Source organism: Kogia breviceps, chromosome X (genome assembly GCF_026419965.1).
Source record: "Kogia breviceps isolate mKogBre1 chromosome X, mKogBre1 haplotype 1, whole genome shotgun sequence".
Taxonomy (NCBI): domain Eukaryota; kingdom Metazoa; phylum Chordata; class Mammalia; order Artiodactyla; family Physeteridae; genus Kogia; species Kogia breviceps.
The window spans coordinates 87,763,288-87,787,663 of NC_081330.1; the positions used below are offsets into that span (position 1 = coordinate 87,763,288).

Sequence of the window (24,376 nt, forward strand, 5' to 3'; positions counted from 1 at the left end):
TCATTCCAACTTGCTCAGAGGCCAGAAGTACTACACCAGGATAGGCAAACAGAAGACCAGAGGCCACTGCCCCACCCAGCACCCACAGCAGTGGATCAGAAGGTTTGCCAATGGAGAAAAGCAATCCATAAGACAAGAGCCTAAGGGTGCTCTTGAAAACAATAAGTCCACTTAATTATGAGCAACAAGCTAAACCATAGAACAGCTAGTTCACCAGAGAACCAGAGAAAAAGCCAATTAAGAAGAGCCCTCCTCAGGTCAGAGCTAACCTCAAAGACTACTTTTGCCAGAATTTAATTAAAATAATAGCAATCAGCTAATAATTAGTGGATTCCAGAGTGTAATACCAGATGAGACTGACAGCTTAGTAGAGTAATCAGGGAAAGAGATGGTCAAAGTGAGACCAAAGTCTATGCCCTCCAAGAAGTAACACCAAAGGCTTCACACTGCAGAGAAATAGAATTCACTAAAATAACCTAACCAAGTCACAAAGCAAAGAGTTATATTAGAGGAAGGAAATGACATAAGAAGTTAATTCAAACCCATAGAAAAAATGAACAGAATCATACAGTAAATATAAAAAAAACTTTATAAGTATATATGTGCCTCCTTAATTTTCTCAGCTTCTTTAAAACATACAATTATATAAAATAACAATTATAACAATATATTTTTGGGGGTTTAGCATGTAAAGATATGATATGTATGAAATAATAGCACAAAAAAGAAAATGGAATAGAGATACATAGTGGTAACATTTCTATATCTTATTGGAATTAAGTTAGTAAAAATCTAAAGTAGATTCTAATAGTTAAGATGTATATGGAAAGCCCTAGAGCAACCACTAAGGAAATATCTCAGAAATGTACAGTGAAAAAATTATTAAAGGAATTAAATATTAAACTAGATAACATTAACTTAATGCAAAAGAAAGGAGGAATAGAAGGAAAAAGACATAATATATATAGAAAATTTAAAAGTGGCACATTTAAATCCAACCACATCAATAATAACATTAAATGTTAATGGAGCAAGCAATCCAATCAAAAGGTGGAAAATTTCTAACTGGATTAAAACCAAGATCCAACTATATGATGCCTACAGAAAATACATTTTAGATTCAAAGACACAGATAGATGAAAAGTAAAAGAACGTAAAAAATATATCATGCAAAGACCAACCAGAAGAAAGTTGGAGTGGCTATACTAAGATCGTGTGAAAGAGATGCTAAAAAACATTGCTAGAGATATGTAAGGACACTATATAATGACAAAAGGGTCAATCCGTAAGGAATATATTATAATTATATCTAAGAAGAGGGCCCCACAATACATGGAGTAAAAACTGACAGAATTGAAGCAAGCAATAGACAATTTGATGAAAATATTTGGAGACATTAATATGGAACTTTCAATAATGAATAGGACAATTACACAGAAGATAAACAGAGAAACAGAAGACTTGAACAACACTGTACACAAACCAGTCCTAACAGACATCTATAAAACACTCCACCTCTACACAGCAGAATATACATTCTTCCCAAGTGAGCATCAAACATTCTCTAGGATACATCATAGTCTAAGTCATAAAATAAGCTATAGTAAACTTAAAAGTATTGAAATAATATAAAGTTTGTTTTCCAGTCATAATGGAGTGAAATTAGAAATTAACATCAGAAAGAACTTCTGGAAATTCACAAGTATGTGAACCAAAAGGAGGGATATTATAATTTGATACAGAATAGAAAAGCATTAAAGAAAATCAACAAACCCCAAATTGGTTCTTTGAAAAGATTAACAAACTCAACAAATTTTTAGCTAGATTGATCAAGAAAAAAAGAGAGAGAGAAAACTCAAATGAATAAATTCAGGAATTGGGAGGAGCTGCAAGATGGCGGAAGAGTAAGCCATAGAGATCACCTTCTTCCCTACAAATACATCAGAAATACATCTACATGTGGAACAACTCCTACAGAACACTTACTGAACGCTGGAAGAAGACCTCAGACCTCCCAAAAGGCAAGAAACTCCCCCATGTACCTGGGTAGGGCAAAAGAAACAAGAAAAAACAGAGACAAAAGAAAAAGGATGGAAGCTGGACCAGTAGGAGGGAGCTGTGAAGGAGGAGAGGTTTCCACACATTAGGAAGCCACTTTGTGGGTGGAGACTGCGGGTGGCAGAGGGGGGAAACTTCGGAGCCATGGAGGAGAGTGCAGCAACAGGGGTGCATAGGGCAAAGTGGAGAGATTCCTGCACAGAGAATTGGTGCCAAAGAGCACTCACCAGCCCGAGAGGCTTGTCTGCTCACCCAAGAGGATGGGTGGGGGCTGGGAGCTGAGGCTCCGGCTTCAGTCAGATCCCAGGGAGAGGACTGGGGTTGGCTGCGTGAACACAGCCTGAAGGGGGCTAGTGCACCATGGCTAGCCAGAAGGCAGTCCAGGAAAAGGTCTGGAACTTCCGAAGAGGCAAGAGACTTTTTCTTGCCTCTTTGTTTCCTGGTGCATGAGGACAGGGTATTAAGAGCACTTAAAGGAGCTCCAGAGAGGGGCACAAGCTGCAGCTATCAGCGTGGACCACAGAGACGGGCGTGAGATGCTAAGGTTGCTGCTGCAGCCACCAAGAAGCCTGTGTGCAAGCACAAGTCACTATCCACACCTCCCTTCCCAGGAGCCTGTGCAGACTGCCACTGGCAGGGTCTCATGATCCAGGAACAACCTCCCCGGGAGAACACACAGCATGCCTCAGGCTGTTGCAACATCACGCCGGCCTCTGTTGCTGCAGACTCACCCTGCACTGCATACCCCTCCAGCCCCCCGAGCTGAGTGGGCCAGAGCCCCCTAATCACCTGTTCTTTTAACCGCATCCTGTCTGAGCAAAGAACAGACACCCTCAGGTGACCTACATGCAGAGGCAGGACCAAATCCAAAGCTGAATCCCAGGAGCTGTGCAAACAAAGAAGACAAAGAGAAATCTCTCCCAGCATCCTCAGGAGAAGCAGAATAAATCTCCACAGTCAACATGGTGCACCCTGCATCTGTGGAATACGTGAATAGAAAACGAATCATCCCAAATTGAGGAGGTGGACATTGGGAGCAATGATATATAGATATATTTTTTTTCCCCTTTTTCTGTTTTTGTGAGTGTGTATGTGTATGCTTTTGTGTGTGATTTTGTCTGTATAGCTTTGCTTTTACCATTTGTCCTAGGGTTCTGTCTGTATTTTTTGTTTTGCTTTTGTTTGTTTGTTTGTTTGTTTTTCTTAGTATAGTTTTCAGCACTTGTTATCATTGGTGGATTTGTTTTCTGGTGTGCTTGTTCTCTTCTATCTTTTTTTCTTCTTTTAATTACTGAAGAACAATTTAATAATTATTATTTTTTTTTTTACTTTATCTTATTTTATTTTATCTTTTTCTTTTTTCCCCCCTTTTATTCAGAGCCATGTGTATGAGAAGCTCTTGGTGCTCCAGCCAGGGGTCAGGGCCGTGCATCTCAGGGACGAAAGCCAAGTTCAGGACATTGGTCCAGCAGAGACCTCCAGCTCTGCTGGAGGTCATATCAAATGGCAAAAATCTCCAAGATATCTCCATCTCGACACCAAGACCCAACTCCACTAAACGACCATCAAGCTACAGTGCTGGATACCCTATGCCAAACAACTAGCAAGACAGGAACACAACACCACCCATTAGCAGAGAGGCTGCCTGAAATCATAATAAGGTCACAGACACCTCAAAATGAACCACCAGACGTGGATCTACCCAGCAGAAAGAAAAGATCCAACCTCATCCCCCAGAACACAGGCACTAGACCCTTCCACCAGGAAGCCTACACAACCCACTGAACCAAACTTAGCCACTGGGGGCACACACCAAAAACAACGGGAACTACCAACCTGCAGCCTGTTAAAAGGAGACCCCAAACACAGTAAGTTAAGCAAAATGAGAAGACAAAGAAACACACAGCAGATGAAGGAAACAGGTAAACACCCACCAGACCTAAAAAATGAAGAGGAAATAGGCAGTCTATCTGAAAAAGAATTCAGAATAATTATAGTAAACATGATCCAGAATCTTAGAAATAGAATAGAGAAAATACAAGAAACGTTTAACAAAGACCTAGAACTGAAGAGCAAAGAAACAATTATGAACAACACAATAAATGAAATTAAAAATTCTCTAGAAGGGATCAATAGCAGGATAACTGAGGCAGAAGAATGGATAAGTGACCTGGAAGATAAAATAGTGGAAATAACTACTGCACAGCAGAATAAAGAAAAAAGAATGAAAAGAATTGAGGACAGTGTCAGAGGCTTCTGGGACGATATTAAATGCACCAACATGCAAATTATAGGGGTCCCAGAAGAAGAAGTGAAAACGAAAGGGACTGAGAAAATATTTGAAGAGATTATAGTTGAAAACATCCCTAATATGGGAAAGGAAATAGTTAATCAAGTCCAAGAAGCACAGAGAGTCCAATACAGGATAAATCCAAGGAAAAACACGCCAAGACACATATTAATCAAACTATCAGAAATTAAATACAAAGAAAAAATATTAAAAGCAGCAAGGGAAAAACAACAAATAGCATACAAAGGAATCCCCATAAGGTTAACAGCTGAACGTTCAGCAGAAACTCTGCAAGCCAGAAGGGACTGGCAGGACATATTTAAAGTGACTAAAGGGAAAAACCTACAACCAAGATTCCTCTATCCAGCAAGGATCTCATTCAGATTCGACAGGGAGATTAAAATACTTACAGACAAGCAAAAACTAAGAGAATACAACCCCACAAAAAAACAGCTTTAAAAAAAAGCTAAAGGAAATTATACAGGCAGGAAGCACAAGAGGAGGAAAGACCTACAATAACAAACCCCAAACAATTAAGAAAAAGGGAATAGGAACATACATATCGATACTTACTTTAAATGTAAATGGATTAAGTGCTCCAATCAAAAGACATACACTGGCTGAATGGATACAAAAACGAGACCCGTACATATGCTGTCTACAAGAGACCCACTTCAGACCTAGGGACACATACATACTGAAAGTGAGGGGATGGAGAAAGATATTCCATGCAAATGTAAATCAAAAGAAAGCTGGAGTAGCAATCCTCATATCAGACAAAATTGACTTTAAAATAAAGACTATTACAAGAGACAAAGAAGAACACTACATAATGATCAAGGGATCAAGCTAAGAAGAATATATAACAATTTTAAATATTTGTGCATGCAAAATAAGACCACCTCAATACATAAGGCAAATACTAACAGCCATAAAAGGGGAAATTGGCAGTAACACAACCATACTAGGGGACTTTAACACCCTGCTTTCACCAATGGACAGATCATCCAAAATGAAAATAAATAAGGAAACACAAGCTTTAAATGATGCATTAAATAAGATGGACTTAGTTGATATTTATAGGACATTCCATCAAAAAACAACAGAATGCACTTTCTCCTCAAGTGCTCATGGAACATTCTCCAAGATAGATCATATCTTAGATCACACATCAAGCCTTGGTAAATTTAAGAGAATTCAAAGTATATTTTTTGACCACACTACTATTAGACTAGATATCAATTACAGGGAAAAAATCTGTAAAAAATACAAACACATGGAGGCTAAACAATACACTGCTTAATAACCAAGAGATCACTGAGGAAATCAAAGAGGAAATCAAAAAATACCTAGAAACAAATGACAGTGAAAAACGATGACCCAAAAACTATAGGATGCAGCAAAAGCAGTTCTAAGAAAGAAGTTAACAGCAATAAAATCCTACTTTAAGAAAGGAAGAAACATCTCAAATAAACAACCTAACCTTACACTTAAAGCAATTAGAGAAAGAAGAATAAAAAGATCCAACAGTTAGCAGAAGGAAAGAAATCATAAAGATGTGATCAGAAATAAATGAAAAAGAAAGGAAGAAAATGATAGCAAAGATCAATAAACTAAAAGCTTGTTCTTTGAGAAGATAAACAAAGTTGATAAACCATTAGCCAGACTCATCAAGAAGAAAAGGGAGGAGACTCAAATCAATAGAATTAGAAATGAAAAAGGAGAAGTAACAGCTGACACTGCAGAAATACAAAGAATCATGAGAGATTACTACAAGCAACTATATGCCAATAAAATGGACAACCTGAAAGAAATGGACAAATTCTTAGAAATGCACAACCTTCTGAGACTGAATCAGGAAGAAGTAGAAAATATGAACAGAACAATCACAAGCACTGAAATTGAAACTGTGATTTAAAATCTTCCAACAAAAGCCCAGGACCACATGGCTTCACAGTCGAATTCTATCAAACATTTGGAGAACAACTAACACCTATCCTTCTCAAACTCTTCCAAAGTATAGCTGAGGGGGGAACACTCCGAAACTGATTCTACAAGGCCACCATCACCCTGATACCAAAACCAAACAAAGATCACACAAAAAAGAAAACTACAGACCAATATCACTGATGAACGTAGTTGCAAAAATCCTCAATGAAATACTAGCAAACGGAATCCAACAGCACATTAAAAGGATCATACACCATGATCAAGAGGGGTTTATCCCAGGAAGGCAAGTATTCTTCAATCAATCAATCAATGTGATACACCATATTAACAAATTGAAGAATTAAATCCATATGATCATCTCAATAGATGCAGAGAAAGCTTTTGACAAAATTCAACACCCATTTATGATAAAAACCCTCCAGATAGTAGGCATAGAGGGAATTTACCTCAACGTAATAAAGTCCATATATGACAAACCCACAGCCAACATCATCCTCAATGGTGAAAAACTGAAACCATTCCCACTAAGATCAGGAACAAGACAAGGTTGCACATTCTCAACACTATTACTCAACATAGTTTTTGAAGATGTAGCCATAGTAATCAGAGAAGAAAAAGAAATAAAAACAATCCAAATAGGAAAAGAAGAAGTAAAGCTGTCACTGTTTGCAGATGACATGATAATATACAAAGAGAATCCTATATATGCTACCAGAAAACTACTAGAGCTAATCAATGAATTTGGTAAAGTACCAGGATACAAAATTAATGCACAGAAATCTCTTGCATTCCTATACACTAATTATGAAAAATCTGAACGTGAAATTAAGAAAACATTTCCATTTACCATTGTAAAAAAAAAAGAATAAAATACCTAGGAATAAACCTACCTAAGGACACAAAAGACCTGCATGCAGAAAACTGTAAGACACTGATGAAAGAAATTAAAGATAATAGAAATAGGTGGAGAAATATACCATGTTCTTGGCTTGGAAGAAGCAACATTGTGAAAATGACTCTACTACCCAAAGCAATCTACAGATTCAATGGAATCCCTATCAAACTACAACTGGCATTTTTCACAGAACTAGAACAAAAAAATTTCACAATTTGTATGCAAACACAAAAGACATCGAATAGCCAAAACAACCTTCAGAAAGAGAAATGGAGCTGGAGGATTCAGGCTCCTGGACTTCAGACTATACTACAAAGCTACAGTAATCAAGACAGTATGGTACTGGCACAAAACCAGAACTATTGATCAATGGAACAGTTTAGAAAGCTCAGAGGTAAACCCACACACATATCGTCACCTTATATCTGATCAACGAGGTAGGAATATACAATGGAGAAAAGACAGCCTCTTCAATACGTGGTGCTGGGAAAACTGGACAGCTACATATAAAAGAATGTAATTAGAACACTCCCTAACACCATTCACAAAAATAAATTCAAAATGGATTAAAGACCTAAATGTAAGGCCAGACACTTTCAAACTCTAGAGGACAACAAAGGCAGAACACTCTATGACATAAATCACAGCAAGATCCTTTTTGACCCACCTCCTAGACAAATGGAATTAAAAACAAAACAAAAAAATGAATGGGACCAAATGAAACTTCAAAGCTTTTGAACAGCAAAGGAAACCATAAACAAGACCAAAATACAACCCTCAGAATGGGAGAAAATATTTGCAAATGAAGCAACTGACAGAGGATTAATCTCCAAAATTTACAAATAGCTCATGCAGCTCAATATCAAAAAAACAAACAACCCAATCCAAAAATGGGCAGAAGACCTAAATAGATGTTTCTCCAAAGAAGATATACAGATTGCCAACAAACACATGAAAGAATGCTCAGCCTCATTAATCGTTAGAGAAATGCAAATCAAAACTACAATGCGATATCATCTCACACTGGTCAGAATGGCCATCATCAAAAATCTACAAACAATAAATGCTGGAGAGGGTGTGGAGAAAAGGGAACCCTCTTGCACTGCTGGTGGGAATGTAAATTGATACAGCCACTGTGGAGAACAGTATGGAGGTTCCTTAAAAAACTACAAATAAAACTACCATACAACCCAGCAATCCCACTACTGGGCATATACCCTGAGAAAACCATAATTCAAAAAGAGTCATGCCCCACAATGTTCATTGAAGCTCTATTTACAATAGCCAGGACATGGAAGCAACCTAAGTGTCCATCAACAGATGAATGGATAAAGAAGATGTGGCACATATATACAATGGAATATTACTCAGCCATAAAAAGGAATGAAATTGAGTTATTTGTAGTGAGGTTGATGGACCTAGAGTCTGTCATACATAGTGAAGTAAGTCAGAAAGAGAAAAACAAATACCATATGCTAACACATATACGTGGAATCTAAAAAAATAAAAAAGGTCATGAAGAACCTAGGGGCAAGACGGGAGTAAAGACACAGACCTACTAGAAAATGGACTTGAGGACACAGGGAGGGGGAAGGGTAAGTTGGGACAAAGTGAGGAAGTGGTAGTGCATATATGGACATATATACATTTCCAAATGTAAAATAAATAGCTAGTGGGAAGCACTCGCATAGCACAGGGAGATCAGTTCGGTGCTTTGTGACCAGCTGAAGGGTGGGATAGGGAGGGTGGGAGGGAGGGAGACGTAAGAGGGAAGAGTTATGGGCATATATGTATAGGTATAGCTGATTCACTTATTTATAAAGTAGAAACTAACACTATTGTAAAGCCATTATACTCCAATAAAAAAGTTAAAATAAATAAATAAATAAATTCAGGAATGAAAGAAGGGTATTACTACTGACCCTATGGAAATAAAAATAATTATAATGGAGTGTTATGAGTGTTATTGTGTATGCCAACACAATAGATGACTTAGACGAAGTGGACAAATTATTAAAGTAATACAAACTCCCAAAACTGACTCAAGAAGAAATCTAGTTGATCTATAGCAAGTAAAGAGATTGAATAAGTAACCAAAATAACTTGTCACAAGGAAAAGTCCAGGATTTGATGGTTTTACTGGAGAATTCTACCAAACATTTAAAGAATTAATACCAATTCTTCAAAATCTGTTTCATAAAATAGGAGGGAATATTTCCTAACTCATTCCTTGAGTATTTCTGTGATACCAAAGGCAGACAAAGATATCAGAGAGAAATAAAATTATAGCCCAATATTTTATGAATATAGATGCAAAAATCTTCAGCAAGATATTAGCCAATTGAATCCAGAAAAATATAACAGATTATACACTGTCACCAAGTTAGCTTTATTATAGGAATGCAGTGTTGATTAGACCTCTGAAAATCAAGTAGTGTAATACACCACATCGTTAGAATAAAGTACCAAAACCATATGATCATCTTAGTGCACATAGAAAAGGCAATTGAAAAATTAAACACCCCTTCATAGTGAAACCACACAACAAACTAAGAATACAATAGAATTTCCTCAGTCAGATAAAGGACATCTATGAAAAACTCATGGCTAATATTGCACTTAATGGTGAAAGATCATATGTTAATGCACTAAAATCAGAAACAAGAGAAGAATGTCTATTATCACTTCATCTTTTCAACATTGTACCAGAGGTTATAGTGAGGGTGATTAGGCAAGAAAAACAAATAAAAGGCCTCCAGATTGCAGAGGGAGACACAAGAGGGAGGAGATATGGGGATATTTGTATATGTAAAGATGTTAAATAAATAAATAAAATTAAAAATAAAAATAAAGAAAAGAAATAAAACTATCTTTATTTGCAGATGACATGATCTTACATGTAGAAAATTCCAAGAAATCCACTAAAAATCTATTAGTATTAATAAATGAGTTCAGGGGCTTCCCTGGTGGCGCAGTGGTTGAGAGTCCGCCTGCCGATGCAAGGGACGCGGGTGCGTGCCCCGGTCCGGGAAGATCCCACGTGCCGCGGAGCGGCTGGGCCCGTGAGCCGTGGCCGCTGAGCCTGCGCGTCCGGAGCCTGTGCTCCGCAACAGGAGAGGCCACAGCAGTGAGAGGCCCGCGTACCGCAAAAAAAATAAATAAATAAATAAAAATAAAATAAATAAATGAGTTCAGTGATGTTGCAGGATACATGATCAATATATAAAAATTTATATTTCCATAAAGAAGCAAGAACAAGCAAAATGAAATTAATAAAAACAATTCAATTTACAATAGCATCAAAAATACTTAGGAATACTTAAAAGAAATGCAAAACTTATACTCTGAAAACTTACACTGTTGAAATTAAAGAGGACCTAAATAAATGGAACAACAACACATGTTCATGGACCTAAGACTTAATAATGTTAAGATGTCAGTATTCTCTAATTGGCCTACAGATTCAACACAGCCCTATCAAAATCTCAGCTGACTTCTTTTCAGAAATTGATAAGTTGATCCCAAAGTTCATATGGAAATTCAAGGGGCCTAGAAGAGTCAAAATCATCCTGAAAAAGAAGAACAAAGTTGGAGGACTCACACTTCCCAATTTCAAATCTTAATTTAAAAAAACTATAGTAATAAAGACAGTGTTGTACTGGCATAAGGATATATATATATATATATATATATATATATGCCATTGAAACAGGACTGAAAACTCAGACATAAACTCTCTAATTTATGGTCAATTGATTTTCATCAAGACTGCCAAAAAAAGTCAGTGGTAGAAAGAAGTCTTTTCAACAAATGGTGCTGGAACAACTGAATATCCACGTGCAGAGAATGCAGTTGGACTCCTACCTCACACCATATGCAAAAATTAACTCAAAATGGGTAAAAGACCTAAATGTAAGAGCTAAAACTATAAAAGTTTTAGAAGAAAACCTAGGCATAAATTTTTGTGACCTTGGATTAGACAATGGCTTCAGGGACATGACACCTAAGGCACAAACAACAAAAGAAAAAAAAAAGTAAATTGGACTTCATTAAAATTAAGAACTTTTGTGCTTCAAAAGACACTATCAAGAAAGTGAAAAGATAGCTCGCAGAACGGGAATAAATATTTGCAAACCATATATTTGACAAGAGTCTAGTTCCCAGAATATAAAAAGGAAAAATCAACCCAAATAAAAAGACAAATAACCCAGTTTAAAAATGAGCAAAGAATCTGAATAGACTTTTCTCCAGAGAAGATATACAAATGGCCAGTAAGTACATGAAAAGATGCTCAACATCATTAGGCATTAATAAAATGCAAATGGGACTCACTGTGATATATCATTTCATACACACTTAGGATGGCTATAATTTTAAAAATGGTAGTGAGGATATAGAGAAATTAGAATGCTCATATGTTGCTTTTGGGAATGTAAAATGTGAAGCCACTTTGAAAACCAGTTTAACAGTTCCTCAAAACATTATAGATAGAATTACCAGAGGACTTAGCATTTCCACTCCTAGGTATATATTCAAGAGAAATGAAAACATATGTGCACACAGAAACTTGTGCAAGAGTGTTCATGACAGCATTACTCATAATAGCCCAAAGCAGAAAAAAACCAAATTTCCATCAATTCGTTAATGGGTAAACAAAATGTGGTGTATCTATATAATGGAATATTATTCAGCTATAAAAAGGAATGAAGTACCTACACATGCTACAACATAGGTTAGCTTTGAAAATGTTATGCCCAATGGAAGAAGCCAGATACAAAATGCCACATATTGTATGATTCCATTAATGTGAAATGTCCAGAATAGACAAAACTATGGAAACAATAAGTAGATTTTAGTGGTTGCCAGTGGCTGAAGGGAGAGGGGAATCTGGAATGACACTAAAGAGTATGGGGTTTCTTTGGGGGGTGATGAAATGTTCTGGAATTAGTAATTATGGTATACAACCATGCAGATATACTAAAAACCACTAAGTTGTACACTTTAAAATGGTGAGTTTTATGCTCCGTGAATTATATCTCTATCAAAAACATTTTTCTTATACCAGTCAGAATGGCCATCATTAAAATGTCTACACATAATGAATGCTGGAGAGGATGTGGAGAAAAATGAAACCTCCTATAATGTTGGTGGGAATGTAAATTGGTGCAACTACTGTGGAGAATAGTATGGAGGTACTTTACAAAGTTAAAAATAGAGTTACCATATGATCCTGTAATCTTACTCTTGGGCATATATCCAGAGAAAAATCTAATTTGAAAATATACATGCATTCCAATGTTCATAGCAACACTAATTACAATAGCCAAGACATGGAAGCAACCTAAATGTCATCAGCAGATGAATGAATAAAGAAGTGTGGCACATATATACAATCGAATATTAGTCTGCCATAAAAAAGAATGAAATAATGCCATTTGCAGCAACATGGATAAACTTAAAGATTATCATATTAAGTGAATTAAGTCAGACAGAGAAGGACAAATACCATATGATACCACTTATAAGTGGAATCTAAATAATGATACAAATGAACTTATTTACAAAACAGAAATAGACTCACAAACATAGAAAACAAACATGGTTACCAAAGGAGATAGCAGGGGTGAGAGGGAGAGATAAATGAGGAGTTTGGGATTAACATATACAAACATATATAAAATAGATAAACAACAAGGGTCTACTGTATAGCACAGGGAACTATATTCAATATCTGGTAATAACCAATAATGGAAAAGAATCTGAAAAAGAATACATATATACATATGCTGAATCACTTTGCTGTACAGTTGAAACTAAAACTAACACAACATTGTAAATTAACTTACTTCAATTAAAATTGTTAAAAACATTTTTTAAAAGTGTAAGAAAGATATACCAGGCAAATATAAAGCTAAATAAAGCAAATATACATACATATATATTAATATCAGGAAAAAAAATTGTAGGACAAAATGCCAATGATACTAGATTACCAGAAATAATTTCCTTACACATTGATAAATATTCAGTATACCAGAAATATATAGCAATTCTAAATTTGGAACTATTTACAAAGCTTCAAAATTGACATAGTTACAAGGAGACATTAACAAATTTTCCATATCAACAAGCAGACAACATCCCGGAAGAATATAGAGCATTTGAGCCAGATTAACAAACATGACTTAATTGAAGTATATAGTACTCTGAACCCAGTTGTAAAATGTGCATTTTTTCAAGTTCTCATGGAATTTTAACCAAAAATTATCACACGTTGGTCCATAAAGCAAATCTCTATAGATTTCAAACAATTGAAATCATACAAAGTTTGTTCTCTAAGGAGAATGGAATTAAACTGGAAAATGGCAAGGGCACTGATCTGTCAAAACAGAAGCTGGCCCAAGGGCTTGGCACCAATTGGTAGAGGCCTCCTTCTGTGTCAGGCATTAACCCTTTAGTTGCTAGATGATAATCTGTAGGTATTAGCAGTCCTGGGAAAGAGACTGAGGTGGCCAGGGCAACTGGTTAAGTGATGGAGAAACTAAGAAAGCCTGGAGCAGTGCCTATTTACCAAATGGTCTGGAAATATCTTTAAAATTCATATGTCCATACAATTGTGCATCTGTGGAATATCAGCCCTGTTTAGTAGGCAAATTATAGAATCAGATACTTATATTCATAAAGAAGAAAGTTTGAAAATTAATAAGCTGTGCATCCAACTCCAGAAATTAAAAAAAAGAACAACAGAATAAATCCAAGTAAAGTGAAAAGAAAAGAATAATGATAAGGAAAATAGCTAAATAAAAAACAAAGGACATCACAGAAAGAATCAGAAAACCAAAAGTTGACTATTTTAAAAAACTTTTAAAAGTGACAAACTTTTGGCAAGATTGATCAAGAGGAAGAAAGAGAAGGTACAAATAAACAAGGATAAGAGGATATAATTGCAAATGCAACAGAGATTTTTAAAAATATGGACATAAGTTTATGCAAATAAATTTGGAAAACGACATGAAATAGAAAAATTCCTAGAAAACCATAATTTAACAACACTGACAAGAAGAAATAGCAAACTGGAATGATTCTATAGCTATTTAAAAGGCTGTATCCATTAAAATTTTTCTTACAAAGACACCAAGCCCGCATGTTTTTACCTGGAAGTTGTGCTAAATATTTAAAGAACGAATAGTTACTTGGACAAACTCTGTGAGAAAGTAGAATGAAAGGAAATAGTTCCCACTTCATTTTATGACACAAAAGTCAAACAGGGAACTGGAACTATGAGAATGGAAAATGTACAGGTAACTCTCATTCATAAACAAAATGCCAAATTCCTGAACAAAATATTAATGAACTAAATCCAGCAGCTTTTATTTATCCTAGGATTGCAAGATAAGTTCCAAACAAGAAAAATCTCTCACATTAACAGATTAATTTTATTTAATTTTTAAATTTAATTTAATTTAATTTTCACATTTCTATTTTAACAGATTAAAATAGAAAATCAACCTGTCATCTCAGTGGATACAGAAAACATGTTTATAAAATTCAACATCTACTCATCTTTAAAAAATCCTAATAGATAAGTAGGACTACATCAAATTAAAAACGTCTGTATAGCAGAGGAAACAACAAAATGAAAGTCAACCTGTGGAATGGTAGAAAACGTTTGCAAACCTTATATCTGATAAAGAGTTAATATCCAAAATATATAGTGAACTACTACAACCCAACAGCCAAAAAACAAATACCTACTTTAAAAATGGGCAAGAGCCTGAATAGATATTTCTATAAGGAAGACATACGGATGGACAACAGGTATATAAAAAGATGTTCAACATAATCAATTATCAAGGAAATGCAAATCAAAACCACAGTAAGATATCATCTTACACTAGTTAGGATGGCTATCCTAAAAAAATGAAATACAACTGTTGACAAGGATGTGGAAATAAAGGGAAACCTCATACATTGTTGGTGGGAATGTTAATCGGTGTTGCTATGGAAAGCAGTATGGTGAATCCTCCAAATGTTAAAAAGAGAACTACTATATGGTCCAGTAATCTCCTTTCTGGGTATATATCCAAAGAAATTGAAATCAGGATCTCAAAGAGATACCTACACTTTCATATTCACCACAGCATTATTCACAATGGTCAAGATATGGAAGTAACCTAAGTGCCCACTGGTGAATGAATGGATAAAGAAAATGTACATATACATGCATATATGTAATGGAATATTATTCAGGCTTTAAAAAAAAAGAAATCCTGCCATTTGCAACACCATGGATGAAACTGGAGAATATTATACTAAGTGATATAAACCAAGAACAGAATGACAAATACTGCTTGATACCACATATGTGAAGGGTCTAAAAATGTCAAACTCATAAAAGCAAAAAATAGAATGGTGGTTACTAAGGGCTGGGATGGGGCAGGGGAAATGAGAAGGTATTAGTCAAATGGTACAAAGTTTTGGTTATGCAAGAAAAATACATCTTAGAAATCTGTACAGCATAGTGCCTATAGTTAATAATATTGTACACATTAAAAATTGCTAAGAAGGTAAATCTTTTGTTAAATAATTATTATTGGATAATAATAATAGTAAATAAAGTAGATAGGAGAAAAAAAATCCTACTGGCAAACTAAGAACACACTGGAACTTTCTTAACCTGTTAATGGTATCTACAAAAAAAAATTATAACGAACTTACTCAATGGTGAAACTTTAATAGCACTACCTTTAAAAGTAGGTTCAACATAAACATGCACAATACTAACATTTCTATTTGACATTGGTGTGCATGTATCGAAGGTAGGAGGTCCTAGCAGTGCAGTAATATAAGAAAAAGAGATTTAAAAAATATAAGAATTGGAAGGGAAAAAAGAAAACTGTCATTTACATATAAATTATCAAAATTAATAAAAGGTTTATCAGGTTTGCTAGTTGCAAATGCAATATACAGAAAACACAATTAGGGCTTCCCTGGTGGCGCAGTGGTTGAGAGTCTGCCTGCCAATGCAGAGGACGCAGGTTCGTGCCCCAGTCCGGGAGGATCCCACGTGCCGCGGAGCGGCTGGGGCCGCGGAGCCTGTGGGTCCGGAGCCTGTGCTCCACAACGGGAGAGGCCACAGCGGTGAGAGGCCCATGCGCCACACACACACACACACACACACAAAAGAACACACACAATTATATTTGTACTCATTAGCAATAAATTGGTATAAAATGTAATTTTCTAAAATGGTATACAATAGCAAGAAAAATAAGCAAAAAAATCTTATAATGATGTATAAGCCCTTTTAACTTACAAAACTTCACTCAAATAACATCAAAAAAGTCTAAATAGAGAGGCACACCATGTTTACAGAAGACTCAATATCACAAAATGTTAATTCTCCTTAAATTGACATACAGATTGACTGTAATTCCAATCAAAATCCCAAAAGTGTGTGTGTGTGTGTGTGTGTGTAACTTGAAAAACTGATTCCAAAATTTATGGGGACAAAAATCCTCATTGCATAATTGCTCATAACCCAAAACAAAACTACCTAAAGGTACATCAATAGTAAGATGGATAAGTAAATCACGGGATATTCACAAAATGTAATATTACACAGCAAGGAGAATAAACAAACTACAACTGCATGCAACAATATTATACATGGCACGAATAAACATAACACTGAATGCAAAAAACCAAGTCAAAGATGAATATACACAGTTGTTCAAGCACTTTACACACGTTAATGCATTTAATCCTCAAAACCGTCATTAAGTGATTGTGTGCCTCCCCTCCCCCACTGCCCACTGTGAGGGTGGGCAGGTCTTCTAGAGAGGATGCTCCAAGCAGGAGGTAATTCAGATCTTTCTGGGGTAAATAGCCTGGCCTCCTCAGCAAGGTAGGTGAGGCAGACATTGCCCAGGGCACTATCTAAGTTTATTATATCTGCGGTCTGACATAATTCAGTCAATCACTAATGAGTTACTGTCTTGTATACACAGAGCCCCATGCTTGGCTATGGTGAGTGGTAGAGTGGAAGTAGCACAGAGTGACCATTTACTGAGTATCTGCTATGTGCCAGGCTTTGGGCTTGACGCTGGGGATATGATGGGTAAAAAGACCACACACCCGCCTTCTTGTTTAAATAATAATAATATTTATTGAGTATTTACTATGCACTGGACATTCTCCTAAACATTTTATATGCTTTAGCTCTCTGATCTTCACAACAACACTATTATTACTAACTTCTTTTGACAGATGAGGAAATGGAATGAGAGGTAAGTTAAGAGAAATGTCCAAGGTCACAGAGGCAGGAGGTGGCAGAGCTGGGACTCAAAGCTAGGCAGTCTGAATCACTGAATCACCTCAACAACATGGGGAAGTAGGTATGAATTCTGTCTTACAGCTGAGGAAAGACGGGCTCAGAATAAAGTGAGCACATATTTATTTTGCACCCTCTATATGACAAATACTATATTAGGTGATTTATATCTATTATTTCTCCAACCTGAAAGACAGATTTCTCGGGAATATAAGGGTCCTAACAATGGAGGACCCAGGTATGCAGAGAGTGGCTTGCCTGCTTGCCAGCTAAACTCGACAGCCCCTAGAAAGGATAAAGAGTGGCTTGGTGAGTGAGGGTGGCATGTAATTCTCAGTCTCATCCAGGCTCCTAGATCACCAGATGAGAGATTGAAACTGCTGGTGGAGAGGAGGAGGAAGAAGAACAGGAGGTTGGTTTTTACCCCTCTCCCTCTAACCACACCCTCATTCTACATAGTATATTTAACATCCTACATCTTCCTGGATCCTCCCCTCACTAGCCCTGAGCCTGGACCTCCTCTAGCATTAGCATAGTGGAAGCTTGGTCAGCTGGTCCTTGAGATGTCTGGGTCCCACACTCCACAGCTGTCTTATCTCTGCACACCTTATGGCTCCTCAGGCCAAAATTCTTGGGCTGGCAGCACCTTGATCCGCAACTGTACCCTGTTATCTATGGGAAATGGTATACTCTACTTAAAATATATATTTTAGAGGTTTTGTTTGCTTCCCCTTTGAACCTGCTCTTTCTTAAATTTTCAAAGTGAACATTACACCAGCAGGCTTTCCCTGAATGTCTTCTCCCTCAAATCCCCAGAGCAGCAAAAGTGTCCATATGTGCCAAGAAGGCAATGCAGGAGACAGGACACCCAGCCTTTCCCAACCCAGTCAGAGGCTTATTAGAAGAGGCCTGAGAAAGGGGAGGAGCAAAACCGACCAATGATATGGTACTGTTGTGTACCCAGCACCTGTCCTCTGAGAAACAATGCCAGGAACCATCACCTTATTTCACCCAAGCACTATCAGACAGTACTAATTTCCAGACACTTCACTGATGTCACCAAAATAAAACATTTAAGCTAACACTGAACTAGAAACGTCAAATTTCAAACAAGAAGTATTCCAAACAAGCTCTGGATAAGAAAGAAAAAATTCCTAGTCAAAAATCCCTCTGATTAAGATGGTCTTCATATAATTCTCATTCTTTCTCTGTCTTCTTCTCTCTCTTTCTGTCTTTCTTTCTCTACCTTTTTGACATTAGCCTCTTGTTATCTAGCTTACAGCTATTTCATCCAGCTGTTCATTTATTCCAACTCTCAGGTTGGGGTGGGGGTGGTTGGGGGGCATGTCCTTTGCTCTTCTACATCCACTCTACCACCACCACCTCGAAGCCCATGGAAGCAAACCCCACTTACAGCCCCTCCTGCGTTGCAGCCTGCTGTTGCCATCGTTGTGTGGAATCCAGATCTTCTGCAATCTGGTTTGGGTGAGTTCTCCCATCTCTTGAGACATCTTAGGCGTCGCAGCTAATGACACCACTGTCCACAAGGTATCAGGCCTCACTTGGTCTTATTAGCTGTCTCTTCTGTTGCTGTGGTCACAGCAGGTGGTGGACAGAGTTGGGACAGGGAGGTGTGCTGGTGTTCTGAGCCCTCTAGCAGCCTGTCTCCAGCCCCTCTCCTGTCTCCTAGTCATTGCCTGCCTTGTCTGCCTCTGCTCCTGTATGTACCAGTGGGGGCTTGGGCGCAGAGGAGAGGTTGAACAGAGGTCAGCAGAGGCCTCTGAACTCCAAGGGCTGTGTACATAGGAGATAAGTTGAAACCCAGCAAGGAAGGCAGCCAGCAAGACAGCCCAGGTCTGGCCAGTCACTTCCCTCCAATGAAGACAGGACTAGTAGAGTATGCAAATAAAAGACCGAAGGTCATGTGCTTATATCCTGTGTGGGGTGGGAAGGCAAAGGTGATGCAGGCAGATCTCAGCAGCTTTCATAGCTTCGAAATTAAAAACAGGCCCAAGTAGAATGTCAAGTTCTAACCCAGAAACAGAGATCCACATCAGAAATGCAAGATTCCCAAGAACAAACACACAAACACAAAGTCCCTACTGAAAAATGCAATGTTTTGAGCTAGCAATCCTAGGTCTGAACTGGAAGTGGAAGGCTTACTGCCTCAGTGCCCTCCCCCACAAATGGCATTGCAACCCTTGTCTTCCCTGAATTCTGCTACCTTTCCTACTGAAGGGCCTCTCTCTCCCAAAATGTGTTGCCCAGGACACTCTTGGAGAGATGGGCACTATCTGATCATCTTTATGCTCTCTCCAGCCAAAGCTAAATAAATCAGAGTAAATTGTACACCTTGGGAAGAGAAGTGAATGCAGCCATTGCTAGGATGATAAGCACTGTTCACATGACTGCCAACTGCCATCAGGTCCCCTAGGGAGAAAGGCATTGTGATCTGACCCAGAACCAGACTAAAGTTCTTCATGCCAAGTCATGGGGATGGAGGCTTAGTGGGGAGGCTACAGCAGGCAGAGTGTGGTGAGTTGGGAGCAATGGCCTCAAAGTAGGACAAGTCCATAGGCCAGAGCCATCCTACCCAGATGTCTCTGCTTTACCCTCCCCCATCCCCCTGGTTGTTTTGAAGCTTTTATGTGTAGTACTCATCTAACAGCATAGCTTACCTGGAAGACGTCCAAGTGTGCTCTTACTTCATTCTTTTGCAATCTTCCCACCCCTTGATGAACCTCCAGTGATTGGCTACAAGGAAGCTCAATTTCTTCCACTGAGCTGAGCAACACTGGGGCAATCTCATGGAGATAGCAATCTCCAATCCCTGACCTCCAATGCTCTCAGCTCCACTTTGCCTTTTAAGAAGTTCCCTAAAATACATTCCCAGAATCCTCGTCTACATAAGGGTTAGATTCCCTCCAGTTGTTGTGTATAAATCATACCAAACTTTCAATACATTCCAAAGCCTGACCTTCTAAATGAATCTACTGAGGCAGTGGATCACGGTGGTTAAAAGCAATGGGCTCTGGAGTCACACTACTGGAGTGGAATCCCACCTCTGCCCCTTGCTATGAGACCCTGGGTAGAAGACTTAATTTTTCAGTGCCGTGGTGTTTTCATCTCATAAGGGTACGTACTCCCATAGGGTTGTTGAAGATTCAATGTGTTAACACATATAAAGTAACCTGGAAAATGTTCATTATCTATTACCTAACACTCTGATTCCCTTTGTGAAGTAAAAGGTCAGTTTCCTCTTTGGCTAATATGCAACTTCTGGTGTAATGCTGAGCATTCAGGAAATGTTCAGTAAGGGAAACTTACAAAATTATGACAAAGGGTTAACATTTATAATAAATAAAGAGCTCATGCCAATCAATTAGAAAGATGAATTCGCTTTTACTTTTTTGGTTTTGTAATACAGAAGTCCCCTAGAAATCATTGCATCCAACCCTCTCAGTTAAGAAGATGGAGACCTAGAGAGGGAAGTATTTTCCTAAGGTCCTATAGTAAATTAAGTCACCAAGTCAGAAATAGAACACTGGGGATCCGATTTCTCCAGTCCAGGGTTTTTCTTTGGTTAACTGATCAATCAAGCTTGATTTAAGAATGTGGTCTTCTAGATTAGCTCAGAACATTTAGAGTCTTAGAACTAGAGTTTGGAAGAGATGCAACTCTCTTAATCTTAATAAATCTCCTAACTGGTATCACTCTGCTAAGGCTAACAATCTGAATAATAACCCTTTACATGTATGTTTTCCATGGCCCACAAAGAAACATATTCCTTATCATAGTTGCTCCTTCCAAACATTCTCACTAGTCTCACAGGGAAACTGAGGTCTAGGGAGGGGGAGTGGCTTGTCCGAGGTAATCAATCCAGTCACGTGAACCCCTCTTCTATGTTTACAATTTTGTCCTCATGACCCTGACAAAAGGCAGAAAGATAAATTTAGCAGCAGGAAATCTGAGATAGGAGATTAGCAGGCTTTTGACAAGGTCTGAAAGGGTAAACTTGGGGTCCAGGCTTGAAAACCCAACTTAAAACTACCTGGAACTATCTGTGTGTGTGTGTGTTTGTGTGTGTGTGTGTTTTAACCACTGTTATCAGTTCTGATTCCCCAGAAGTAGGAAAACTAAAGCTTTATGGGAAGGTCTCAGCCCTGGCTCTTCTCAATCAAACCTGTTTCTCCAGTCATGTATCTCTTTAGACCTCTGTGGTTAAATTGTACCAGCGGACTCACTAGGCCCCCAAACTTACTGCTCCTTAAGAATGGGACTGGATCTCAGTTATCTGTGATCTGTTTCCAGGTGTCCAGCTCAGGCCCTGGCACAGAGGAGACTTGCTCAGTCTATATCTCTCTTCCCTAGATGAGATGAAAACGTGTACAAATAATCCCCATTCAACAAGGTAAATTTTATAAAAGAGAGCTATCTAGGGAACTGGGTGGGAGAACTATCTTGGTCTGAAGGTAGAAGGTGGTAGTAGGATCTAGAAAGTTTCTCAACCCTGAACGGGGCAGAACAGAAAGAACAAAAGAAAGAAGTCCCCCCCCAAAAAAAAAAGTTCCAGTTAACTGGTTACAGAAAATATTGTTCACCCAGTATCAGAGACTCACTCAAGACCAAGAGCTGAGTCACAAATTCTAATTTGGGGTTAACTCTATGGAGGAAAAGCATAAAGTGTGACTACCTGAGGCCCACAGATCCTGACCATCCTCCCAAAGTATGAAGTGTATGGGAGAATCTCATTAAAAGCAGTATCAAGACAGTACTGATGGGTATCAAAATCACAAAACCAGTCTTCTTATTGGTAATTCTTGGAGTGTGTAGGTGTGAATGCATTTGTGTTAGAGTGAGGAGGGGAGATTGTATGCTTACAGGTCAGGTGCCTATATGTGAATATCAGGCCTTCTGTGGCAGCTGCCTATGATCCACTTCCTTCTTGGCCACTGCCCTGGCCCACCATCCCCCCACTACTTTCAGCCCCATGCCTGGGGACCAAGGTTTGCTCTATCCTAGTCTTAGGAGTAGCCCTCCACAGACCATAGTCACTCAGGGAGAAGAGCAGCTGGAGGGTTATGGGTGGTATTGCCTGTGGAGGCTACAGAAAAAGTAGGATCACTAAGACAGAGCACGGAAGTCCTGAAATATTTCAGATGAGTTTTAGCTCCTGTCATCCCACTCCTCTTCACCTTGTGACAGTCCTCTGGGACTATTTCCTCTGAGGGAAATAGGAGGGACTTCAATTTCCATTTTGGTGAGGAGGCTATTGAAGCCCAGAGGAGCTAAAAGCCTTGTTCAAAGTGCCACAGCAAACCAGCCCTACTTTATACACCAGCTGGGAGGTAAGAGATACAATCTCTATCATCCAGTTCATTCAAAATTGGACTAGACCATATTAGAGAGACTTCTAAGGTGCTAGGGAACTGCCCTTTGGGCCAGTGTTCCACAAAGACAGGTCAGAATGGATGATAGATAATGAGATATAGAAATCATGTTATCCCCAACTTCCCATACACTTTAGTGAACAGTTTGAGTGACCACCTATTCCAAGAAAACTTTCCAGAGAGCCTAAAGAATGGATTTAGGTTTGTGTTAACTCCTATCCATTTTTCCTTCTGTTTCACCTACCTGCTCTCCTAGAGGTTTTTTCTTCCATCGCTAGTTATCCAACACACGACACACGGCTCTCTTGCATTTAGACCCCCAAAGCAGGTCCAGAGAGTGGCATCAAGCAGGGAGCCTGGAGGCACTTGTTAGTTCCCTGGGAAGGCTGGGGAAGTACCCTTGGTAAGAGGGGGTGTGTGCCCGCTGTTGAAATATCAGCTGCCAAAGAAGTTCCTGAGTCACCCAGAGCCTTTTCTCTTCAGGCCAACCATGTGTTCGCCTTGCCCCAAAGGTCAGAACTAATATTAACAAGCTACTGCAGAATGGGGAAACAAAAAACAGCAATGTAAACAGGCAAGATCTGGATTTCCTTGGGGCTGGTTCAGATTGGTCTTCAGTGTAAATCAGCATGATTCCCTACTGGAAAGTGATTTGGCAATATGAAGCAAGAGCAATAAAAATATTCATTTCCTTTGTCCTAATTATTCCACTCTTGGGACTCAATCCTAAGCCAATAACCACCAAAACATGGAAAAGCTTAAAGCACCAACATCTTAATTTTAATTGCAGGGCTATTTTCTGATGGCAACAACTGGAATGTAATCTTTAAGTCCTCCAGGAGGTAAAGCAGCTCTTTGGGTCTTTTTTGCAGACGCTGAGAATGATGGTTTTAAGGTTATGGAATTCTGGGGGAAAAGTAATTATGCCACAATTCTGGGTGAGGAAACTAAGGATGCGAAGTTATGCTTTTCCCTGGACATTGGGCACGTCTGTTATTTCTATTTTTATGTTATCAAAACAAGTCACTAACCTGTTGATGCTCTTGTTATTGCCCTTTATTTGTTCACTCATTCAACAAATATTTATTAACTCCTAATATGTGTTGTGCACTATATTAGGGGATGGGGCTAACAAGAGGAATCAGATATGGTCATTGCTCTCAAGCTGTTGGCAGTCTAGTGACAGAAATAGAAATCAGTGGTAGCGGTGCATTGTAAGTGCTGTGACAGAATGGACCATAGGGTGGTGTGGGGGCCCAGAGGAAAAGATCTAGCTGGCAGGGTTAGAAAAAACTTACTCAGGAAAGTATTCCTTGAGCTGATTAAGACAGGCGTTGAATCCTGGCTCTACCGCTTCTGTGATACTGGGGTGAATTAACTGAACCTCTCTTACTTAGCCTCAATGCCCCTTACAGTGTTGCCCTGATAATGAAATGAGATAATGCATATGGAAGAGCCAT

The 24,376-nt window shown here is 38.3% G+C and overlaps 1 protein-coding gene across 17 annotated transcripts in view; it reads right to left on the reverse strand.

Annotated features, from left to right (window-relative positions):
- The window catches only part of PFKFB1 (6-phosphofructo-2-kinase/fructose-2,6-biphosphatase 1), a 77,218-nt gene extending 53,874 nt beyond the window's left edge, over positions 1-23,344 (reverse strand). For 5 of the 17 annotated variants that reach the window (XM_067023866.1, XM_067023863.1, XM_067023861.1 and 2 more), the window contains exon 1: positions 23,161-23,344. In XM_067023866.1, the coding sequence (XP_066879967.1) occupies positions 23,161-23,188 (28 nt within the window). In that variant the 5' untranslated portion in view covers positions 23,189-23,344. Of the gene's footprint in view, positions 1-18,940; positions 19,517-20,204; positions 20,400-23,160 lie in introns of those variants that run through there. The other 12 variants (XM_067023858.1, XM_067023865.1, XM_067023854.1 and 9 more) reach the window with 11 other exon arrangements.
- Positions 23,345-24,376: the final 1,032 nt, after the last annotated feature.